This window comes from Xiphias gladius, chromosome 16, assembly GCF_016859285.1.
Source record: "Xiphias gladius isolate SHS-SW01 ecotype Sanya breed wild chromosome 16, ASM1685928v1, whole genome shotgun sequence".
Lineage (NCBI taxonomy): Eukaryota > Metazoa > Chordata > Actinopteri > Istiophoriformes > Xiphiidae > Xiphias > Xiphias gladius.
In genome coordinates, this window is record NC_053415.1 from 10,300,229 (window position 1) to 10,310,221 (window position 9,993).

The window sequence follows — 9,993 nt, forward strand, 5'->3', positions numbered from 1 at the left end:
GACTGCATCCCTTCCCCGTATTGAAAAGGCGCCTGGGTTGTAGGGAGCTTGTCAGTAGAAATCTGTCAAAACTACTCAGCAGACTTTCTGGGGCCTAAGGAGTACAATACCCCCAGACCAGGAGGGCTTACCCCACGAACCCAGACATTTCAGATAGGACTTAACTTTGCAGAGCCGAAACCCAACACCCTGTTTGACACCCTAACCACAATCCTCATTGTTTGGCCTCAGCAATGTACACAATACACTTCTATTTGCTCTGTTCTATTTTCCTGTCCAGGAATAAGCCTGAAGGGAAGGGTTTATGAATTCCCTGTGCTCTCCATGCTGTCTCTCCCTCCTCATTTACTTAATCACGTCACCTCTCTTTTCTTTAGATAATCAAATGAGACCTTAGTCTGATCCTTTCCTATTGGCCATGTCCAGACCCTTCTCAAAAGGAGGGGGAGGTGCTTGTGACTGACTCAGCCAGAGTCCCTCAGAACTTTCCCTGCTTGTGAGTCTAACTGGCCTCATAAACAGTTGGTGGCATAACTGTTACAGAGTATTCAGACCTGTAACTCACAGCTGATGAGCATTAGGTGAATCTGAGGAGCTCTGAAGACGACATGATGATATCAATGAATGTGTGAGCTTGTTTTGGATTACACTCCTGGTGAACACTAAATGGAAACACTCATCATGCAGCCTATGATGGAATACTAACAATATTAAGGTAAAATCCTCATTTCAGACTGACTGTTTGCTACGGCCACAGACTGTAAATGTTTGTAAAAGTTTTTGGAAATAAGTTCTATACTCATACGATAAAGTTAGCCTGTATCTTTTTGCTGTTTTTTTCTATGTTGTAGGCCATTCATTTATTGACGGAGAGTCCAGCTTGAACTTAAAGAAGTGAGCAAAGTAGGACTACTTGCTTAACCAGCTGCATCTTTTGGAATATTTTAAGCAGTATTCATTGTTTCTGGTAAAGTTAAAAGCCCAGCATGCAAAGTGCAAAAGTGTGACCTGTGATAAAATACAACATTTGGGCACTCCTACATTCCACCTGCATGGAGTTGAGAGAGTATCAACACAACATTTCCCTCAGAAACAAAGGAGCAGATGGATGGCAGGAAGAAAATATTTGCTTGTTTTTGAGAACGAAACGTTCAATCACAGAGAGAGAGGCTAGACTCTGTCTTGAACCATGCTCCACTTCCTTCCAGGTTTTAAGGCTAAACACGGAAGAATGTGCTCCCAAATCCTTTGAGCAATTTTTTTTTAATCGGCTCTTCTGGGCTGGGCAGTTAGGGAAAGAGAGAGGTAAAGGGAGAGGGAGAGAGATCAGCCCAGAAATCAAAAGACACTTTTACATTCTTTGAGCTCTGAAAAGTTTGTAGTAGTTACCACGCTCTCTCTCTCTCTCTCTCTCTCACACACACACACACACACACACACACACACACACACACACAAACACAGAAAATAAGCTTTTTCCTGTTTGAAATCTATCCACAAGTGGGACAGTCTGTGATCTGAAATGCTCCATTTCTCAACAGCCACACACTGTGCTCCCCCCACACAATCATGTGCCTCCAAAAGATTATGTTTAGGGCCTCTAAAACCCAAATCCCTGTGTTGCTAAGGCAGTTTCAGAACTTTGGTATGCACATTTGAATGATTTGGAATTTGTTGTTGAATACAGTTCACTTGTCAAAGACATTTAGGAAATCAGAGTCTGTATGATGCTTTTAACCATAAGCACCAAACTTGTTTACTTCAGCTTTGGCAGATATCACCATGCTGGAGTTAAAAAGTGGAATGTGTTATATCTTTAGCAGTTGTTATGAAGATAACTTTTTTAATTTCCTCACTTAGTAAACAATAGTCACCTCTGACATACTGTGTGTGTGTGTCAGCATTTATGTTTCTTGTGTGTCTGTATCTCTGTCTCTGTGTGTGTGTGTGTGTGTGTGTGTGTGTGTGTGTGTGTGTGTGTGTCTGTATGTGTGTGTGCGTGTGTGTCTGTGTCTGTGTGTGCTTGTTCTTTTAGTTAAGGTGTTTATCAAGTTCACTTTTCCTACTTGTCATTTTTTAAGATGCTAGACAACCTGGCATTTTTTGTTCTCTCTTTGTTTTTGCTGAGTGTGCTGCTGAACACAAACAACCCACTCAGTTCTCATGGGAAAATTAACTTGAGTCAAACTGACTGATGTCGCAGATAAACTTTCTGCTCATTCATCTCATGTTGTTTTTCATAGAGTTAAAAATATATCTCAGTGTTCAGGAGAGTGCAGATATGGCTCATCATCAGTTATACTGATATCAGGACAGATACATTTATAGGGATATAAACAAACACTAATCATGCTTTGACTCACACTGGACACACCAGAGTACACAGTTACCTGAAGGTGCATTTGCCTGAACTACAGGGGCAGTATTTAGTATAGGAACTGTCTTCTCAGGTGTTTATTACCTCTGCCAAGAAGTTATGTTTTCACCTGTGTGTTTGTAAGCAGGATTACGCAAAAAGTACAGAACCGATTTGCACCAAACTTGGTGGATAGATGGGAAATGGACCAGGGAAGAAACCATTACCTGCAGGGGCAGATCTGGAATTAATTACAATGTATTCAAATTTTTTTTCTCTAAAGTCTGGTGTATGTTGTTTGAGATTGGCCTTGATAGATGTCTGCATTTATATATTTATTTATTTATTGTTTTTTTTTTTTTGGTTATCAAAACAATTAACATACAGCAACTTGTAAGTCGCAAAATATTGATACTAAACATATCGTTATCAATGTTCACTAACCACATAGTTAATTTGTTTTCCTATATCCACTCTTGCAATTCAAAATCCACTCATTGGAACCAAAGCATTGTTAACCTTTATTGTTATGTTTAAGCACTCACAGCACTTGGTTAAGGATAGGGAAAGATCATGTCTACTTCTTTCCACAGAAAATACTTTCCCACCAAACATAAACCTGGCAGCAGATAAGTTTCCCTCAAAACATAACCAGAATGCCAAATTAGTAGTAGGTAAATGCACTTTTTAGGAGACAGGGTTGCTCCAACATATACTGTACGTAGATCATGGCTATAACTGAAAATTTGAATATGTGTGAAACTCCCATATTACCTTCACAGTTAATTACATACTATAGGTGTTTACTATATGCATATTGCTATTTTATAAGTTGTGCATTATTAATATGTATCTTATATGTATAGTCTTTACATAATTTTGGTACTATTTCAAACAGCACATTCTCTGTATTTATTTCTAATTTTAATGTAATGGAGTTATTATTGGAGCTGCGGTTACTGGGGCAAAGCACTCTATAAATGCATTCATTTACCATTTACTTCAAAGCATCTATGGGTATGACATTAGCTCTTCTCTATTGCACCAAAACACATTTTCCAACACTGTGGGTACTATGTGCTCATTAGCTTAGTATTAGCAGTTGTTATGTTTTCACCAGCAGAGTGAGACGAGTTACTTGAAAAATTTAATCACTGAAAAAGTAATTGCAATAATTACTCAAGCAAATTTTAATTATATCTTCCTTTGCTCTCCAGACAGCTCAAAACCTGCCACACCCACACATCATATCATCTGTATTTAAGTGGAAAACAGGGCACTGCGACCCTGCAGTTTAAAAACGGCTAGCCTAGCATTTAGAGCTATTTAGTGACCATCAACAGTAAATATTTACTTCGCCTTGCTAGTCCCATCCTCACATTCATGGCACGAGGTGGCACGACTACCCCCACCTCTAACCCCTATGCCAAACAGAGATAAAATCTACCTCCCATTCAGTTCTGGGAAAGAGAGAAAACAAGCTGATCCCCAGAATATTAAAGTCATGGAGCATTAATGGAATTAGCAGCTGTGATATAATTGCTGAATTTTAGATCCTTTTAAATCTCTGAAAAAAATCACATTACTAGTTTTTAGTGAATTTATTTATTTATTTGTGATTGTGAAATTATCAACTTGATACAGATGTACTTTACATAATTATAGCTTATTAATTAAGTAAACTAAGACAATCTCACCAGTTGCATCCCTTGAAACTTTACTACCTCTACTTGACACATTTAATATGAGTTTATAAATTCCTTTTTATCCTCCACTTTAACATAAGTATTTTCTGTTTTCCCTACTTTATTTTTGTTGTTATTATCTACTGCTACAACCCAACAACAGGAATCATTAAACTTTAATATTATTTATTTTCCAGCGTCCTTTTGTCAGGATTGACAAGAACCGTACAGCAGCTTGAGGAGTGAGCTTTGGTGAGGGCTCTTCCACAATGAGAGACCGCTTGGAAGAGCTGCAGCAGAGGGCTCAAGAGTTTTCTGGGGCAGCGAGTGAGAATACCAACCCTCTCTCAGTGGAGGGTGATAATGATGACTCTTTGGTGGTCGGAGTGATAACACCACAGGCTGTGGTGTTTGAGGAGGAGCCAATCATTGACAATTTCTTGTCTGAGGCTCAGAAAATCCGAGATGACATCACAGTGCTGGAGACAGAGGTGAGGAATAAATAAACTTTCTTTGTTTTTGTTTTTCCTAATTCTTCTTTTTCCAATCAAAAAAAATATTTTTTGAATTATATTAATTATTATAACATTTCATATTTGACTGAGATGATAGAAATGAAGATTTTATAATTAAAATAAATTATCTTCATTTCAGTTTGTGTCAGAAGTGATAATGAACAGAAGTTTTGTCAAATCTTAACCACAAACAGGTGCTAAAGTTTACTCAGCAGCAAAAGACACTGGTGGCAGCCATGCGTCGTTTCAGTGTGATGAAGAAGGAGAGCAGCATTACACGAAACATCAAGCTCCAGGCCGAAAGCCTCAACCGGCGTTTAGATGCTCTTTCAAAACAGGTCCAAAGAACTGAGGATCAGCATGGACCCAATGCTGTTACAACGCGAATACAATGCTCCCAGCATGCAGTGCTGTACCGTAAATTCCAGCAGGTTGTAAATATGATCTACTACTTTGCTGTGGATACTTGAAACAACACTTTTTTTGGAGTCAAAACATCCATTTTGATTGGGGCTTAATTTTGCTTCCAACGGTCTTGTTCTCTCAATATAAAAATAAGAAAATTGGTCATTTTATTTGTATTTACAGTAGCATGAAATATTGGGCACCCCTGGACAAAATTTCTGTTACTGTGAATAGCTAAGCGAGTAAAAGATGGCCAGATCTCCAAAAGGCATAAAGTTAAAGGTGAAACGTTCTTTTCAACATTTCAAGCAGGATTCGTGTATTATTTTTGTTTTGTACAGTTTCAGAGTGAAAAAAGGAAAGGAGCACCTTACAAAAGTTTCTGGCACCCCAAGAAAGTTGAGCTCTCAGATAACTTTTACCAAGGTCTCATTTAGCTTCTCAGTGCTATGGCTTGTTTACAATCATCATTAGGAAAGGCCAGGTGATCCAAATTTCAAATCTCTATAAATACTCTGACTCCCCAAACCTTGTCCTAACAATCAGCAGCCATGGGCTCCTAGCTGCCTAGCGCTCTGCAAATTAAATTCGTTGATGCCCACAAAGCAGGACGAGCCTATAATAAGATAGCAAAGCGTTTTCAGGTAGCCGTTTCCTCAGTTCATAATTAACAGGAACGGTAGAGATCAAGTTGAGGTCTGGAAGACAAAGAAAACTTTCGAGATAACAGCTCATAGGATCGTTAGAAAGGTAAATCAACACCCCCATTTGACGGCAAAGATTTAGCGGACTCTGGAGTGGTGATGCACTGTCCTCACTGCAAAATTCAGCGACAGAAGTTTGCAAAGAAACATGTAAACAAGCCTGATGCAGTTTGGAAACAAGTCCTGTAGATTGATAAAGTTAAAATAGAACGTTTTGGCTGCAATGAGCAAAGGTAGGTTTTGCCATGGCCCTCAACAGTACCCCGGCCCCAAACATCAGCGAAAGTCTTTGGATAGACCTCCGGAGAGCAGTGCATCCAAGATGGTCCAGGAATCAATCAGAACTAGAAGCTTTTGCAAAGAAGAATGGGCGAAAATCCCCCAAACAAGAACTGGAAGACTCTTAGCTGCTACAAAAGCATTTACAAGCTGTGATACTTGCCAAAGAGGATGTAACTGACCATGCAAGGTGCCCAAACTTTTGTTTCGAGCCTTTTTCCTTTTCTTTGATATTTCCAAACTGTAAAAGATGGAATTTAAAAGGTAATATAATGTAAAATATTAAAGAAATGCGTCAACTTTAACTTTATGCCTTTTGGAAATCTGGTCATCTTTTATTCGCTTAACTATTCACAGAAACAGAAATTTTGACTAGGGGTACCCAAACTTTTTCATGCCACTGTATATACTCATATGTATGCCAGAACCAGATAATGAAAGCACTTAATTTTGTATCAATACTGTCTGTGTCTTTCTATGCTTAAATGTAAAGTAAATGTATTGTCTAGCATAGAATCTTTTGTTGTACCACCAGTGCTGTCAAGAGGGTCACGGTACCACACATAAATTATGCCTACGCTAAGAAAGATGGGACTCAAATACCTTTTCATTTCTCATTTCCCCTCCCACTCCTTCATTTTCATTCTCTCTTTTTGCTATAATTACGTTCAGGTAATGCGGCAGTATAATGAAGGTCTGCTGACAAAGCAGGAGCGCTGTAAGCACTTCATTATCCGGCAGCTGGAGGTATCCGGAAGGGATGTGGCGGAGGAGGAGGTAAATGAGATGGTCGCCACAGGAAAATGGGAGGTCTTCAACGAGAACCTGCTGAATGATGACAGAATCACACGGTCACAACTATCTGAGATCGAGCAGCGACACAAGGTGAGATCAGTGCCAAGCGACTTGGAAATCCCAGGGCTATGACAAAGTTTTCACATCAATGTTATTATTTTATTGTGTGATCAATTTTGTTGGAAATATATAGTTTGCCAATATATAAACTTGAGAGTACATTTCTTTTCTATATGTTGTGGCTTCCTAACATATTTAAAGGGATTGTTTCTTGATTTTTTCATTAAGTCAAACAATCACAAAGGCTTGTTTATCGTCAACGATTTTTTTTTTTTCAAATTTGTGCTGTCAGAATTCTTCTGGTAAATATAAGTGTGAATTTCTGATCTATCTGAATGCTCCAGTATATTCAACGAAGCACTAAATATGGAAGTGTGTGTAAATCAAATTAACATTAATAAATCAAGCACATTCATAAATAGTTTCAAGCTTAAGCTTATGAAATGGTCACTGTTTGGTTAGGATTAGTAAAAAAAAACGACTTGGTTAGCTCACAGCGCTTTCAGACGAGGACGTTTAAGTATTATTTGTGCCCTGGCTCTGTTGTATCAACAACTGAGTCTGTTCCCTCATTGTATCCCAAGTCGTCCAGTTCTCTCTCTGACCACCTCCAGCCTCTGACTAAAGTTCCTCATATCATCAGTATTAATCCCATAATCCTTCTCCACTAACAGGAGCTCTTGAGCCTGGAGAACAATATGAAGGAGCTGAGGGACCTGTTCATGGACATTTTCATGCTGGTGGAGGAGCAAGGGGCCTACATTGACCACATCCAGACCAATGTGGAGAGGACACAGGACTATGTGGCTGCAACTAATGAGAAGTTCAAGCTGGCTGCCAGGTATAAGAAGAAGAACCCACTTCGACAGCTGTGCTGCTGCTGCTGCCCTCCCTGGAGATGCTGCTTATAACACATATACGTTTTTACCTCAATGGTCATTCCAAATAACGTTTTATTTCAAAAATATCACTTACCTTTTGGGAATGAGCAACACGGAAATCAAGTACCATTAAAGTGCAGGTTATCGTACTGCAATTTTTGAACAGAGCAGCTCTGAAGACAGATTCAGCAGAGCATAGAAAACAATTAGGGGGAAGGGCCAGAATTGGTATTTGAGGCACTTGTTTCTTTCAAGAGGATGTGAAGCAACCACTATTGGAAGAGACAGTTCAGTGAGTACTACTCACCAACACTGCTGCTTACTGGAGACCTTCGCTGTCATCTGACAGAGGTCACAAACAAGGGTAGATCACTGCTTCTGCCACTGCCACTGCAAGATCAGCAAAACTGATATTTCCCGATTTCTTTTAAAAGAGCCTCTCATCTTTTTTGTGCCACAGGAGCTCATTTTTTATACAGTATTTGCACTTTAAGACTCATCTATAACTTTTCTCTTTTCTTTTCAGCACAAACTAAAATTTTTGAGTCACTGTATATTCTTTTCATTTCTTGGTCCACATGCTGATGAAAAAAAAAGAACTTGTTTTACAATTAGTCATTAGTCTCATTTGCATTTCAAAGTCTTATCAATTTCAGTGAAGAAAATGTTATTAATTTATGCGGTTTCACAGAGGCGGGGATTCAAGTAAAACTCTGAATAACAAGCCTTGCTCAAAATGTTTCTGTCAAGAGGACAAAACTGCAGAAAATTGTTGAATTTTTCATTTCAGGAAATATTTAACTTCTCATGATGTTTTGTGTTTTGGAGTGTGATGGCAATTCATTATTCTATTGGAACTGTTACATTGTTCAGATAAAAATATCTGGCATCTATATGCATCATTATTATTGATATCATTATGTTGCACAAAAGGGGAGAACCTCTTGCCTGAGGGAGTACCAGCAGTTCAGACAAAAATACTGGGAATATGCTGTATAACCGATAAACACACCTTTTGACAGGTAATCATCTCCTGTTTCATTTTTTACTTAATGCTCAGTTGAAAATACCCACTCACTTCCCCTGATGGGATAATGACTGAGATGTAAATAACCAGTCATTTATTTCAGGAGATACAGCCACTTCATTCTGTTGATCTCACTTGCTCACAGAATGACTTAAAACTGACCTCTCATCAGCAGTGACAGTTATGTTCCTCAGTGAGCCCATGGTATCTGGTGTCCAGGACAAAATACTGAACTGGGTGTGCCAAAGCCAGACTGGAAAAACCAGGTTTGTCTGCTATTCCAGGATAGCTGCCAGACAGCTACTGTATGTTCCAGGTAACAGTGCGTAAACAGAAGTGTTCTCTTCTAGCAGATGGTAAGAGGACCCGTCTCTGTTGAGTAGTCTTCCTTTTAAAGGAAATACTCCTAGGTTCAGAGAATAATTAAAAGCGAGCACACATGTCAACTTGACATTATGAGGAAAATGGGCAACAGAAGAACCAAACAGTGGTAAAAAAAATATCTATTTTAAGTCAATTTATTCATCGCATGAGGGACTGACATCTCATGTTACATGTCAAAAAACACCATCTGTCAGCGCGGTTTTTTATTTAGGTTAACTATTATTTACACTGATCCGTCAGATCTAGTAGAGGAACCAGGTGTGACATGTATGAGCTGAGGTGTTTGATTACTTCTGCTATCTGACTGGAAAAGTCTTGTGATTTTCTGTGTTTTGCATCAGTCTCAGTCTGATTAGAATGACATTCTGAGAGATAGGCATACATCAAATATGTAAATTCCAAATATGTAAATCCAATAACAATACATTGTAATGCAGCACAGCGTACTGTCTGTCTTCCCTGAGACCTAGTGAAGAAAAATTAAATACTGCTGCAAATTGCAGGGGTTCTTGAACAGCAACAATGCCATCCAGTGTTCACTGAGATAATTGCCAGTTAAAAATAGGTTAACACTTAATGTTTAAACTGTTAAAGGGCATATGATCACATAACTATGTAATTATGCAAGTGCCATAATTGAAAACATAAATTCTCAACATGAATTTGCCTCCAAGATTTAACAATGAAGAATAGACATTGTCATGCTGTTATCATTATTGGTGAGCCATTACAAAACAGCTCATACAGGACATTACTCATAACAGGAGAATGGCGCTTCCCAATTTAAGAATTTACACTCTGTCACTTCAATCATTGTCAACATAAACAGTTGTCAGCAAAAACTAGACAGAAAAGAAGAATTTTACTTTGATCTAGTGTACAGCACATAATGATGATGTCTT

At 38.6% G+C, this 9,993-nt stretch overlaps 1 protein-coding gene across 1 annotated transcript; it reads left to right on the plus strand.

Annotated features, from left to right (window-relative positions):
* The first annotated feature begins 493 nt into the window (after positions 1 to 493).
* stx19 (syntaxin 19) lies at positions 494 to 9,522 on the plus strand. The gene is made up of 5 exons (XM_040147672.1): positions 494 to 715; positions 4,239 to 4,532; positions 4,751 to 4,987; positions 6,617 to 6,829; positions 7,474 to 9,522. Exons 2-5 carry the CDS (start codon positions 4,311 to 4,313, stop codon positions 7,708 to 7,710), a joined length of 909 nt encoding a protein of 302 aa, XP_040003606.1. The 5' UTR covers positions 494 to 715; positions 4,239 to 4,310; the 3' UTR covers positions 7,711 to 9,522.
* Positions 9,523 to 9,993: the final 471 nt, after the last annotated feature.

What these genes read in the sequence shown, in the direction of transcription:
- stx19 (XM_040147672.1), top strand. Translation starts at nt 4,311, where the DNA reads ATGAGAGACCGCTTGGAAGAGCTGCAGCAGAGGGCTCAAGAGTTTTCT. An exon ending in TCACAGTGCTGGAGACAGAG is followed by an intron (nt 4,533 to 4,750) that starts GTGAGGAATAAA and finishes AACCACAAACAG; the next exon opens with GTGCTAAAGTTTACTCAGCA. An exon ending in AGATCGAGCAGCGACACAAG is followed by an intron (nt 6,830 to 7,473) that starts GTGAGATCAGTG and finishes CTCCACTAACAG; the next exon opens with GAGCTCTTGAGCCTGGAGAA.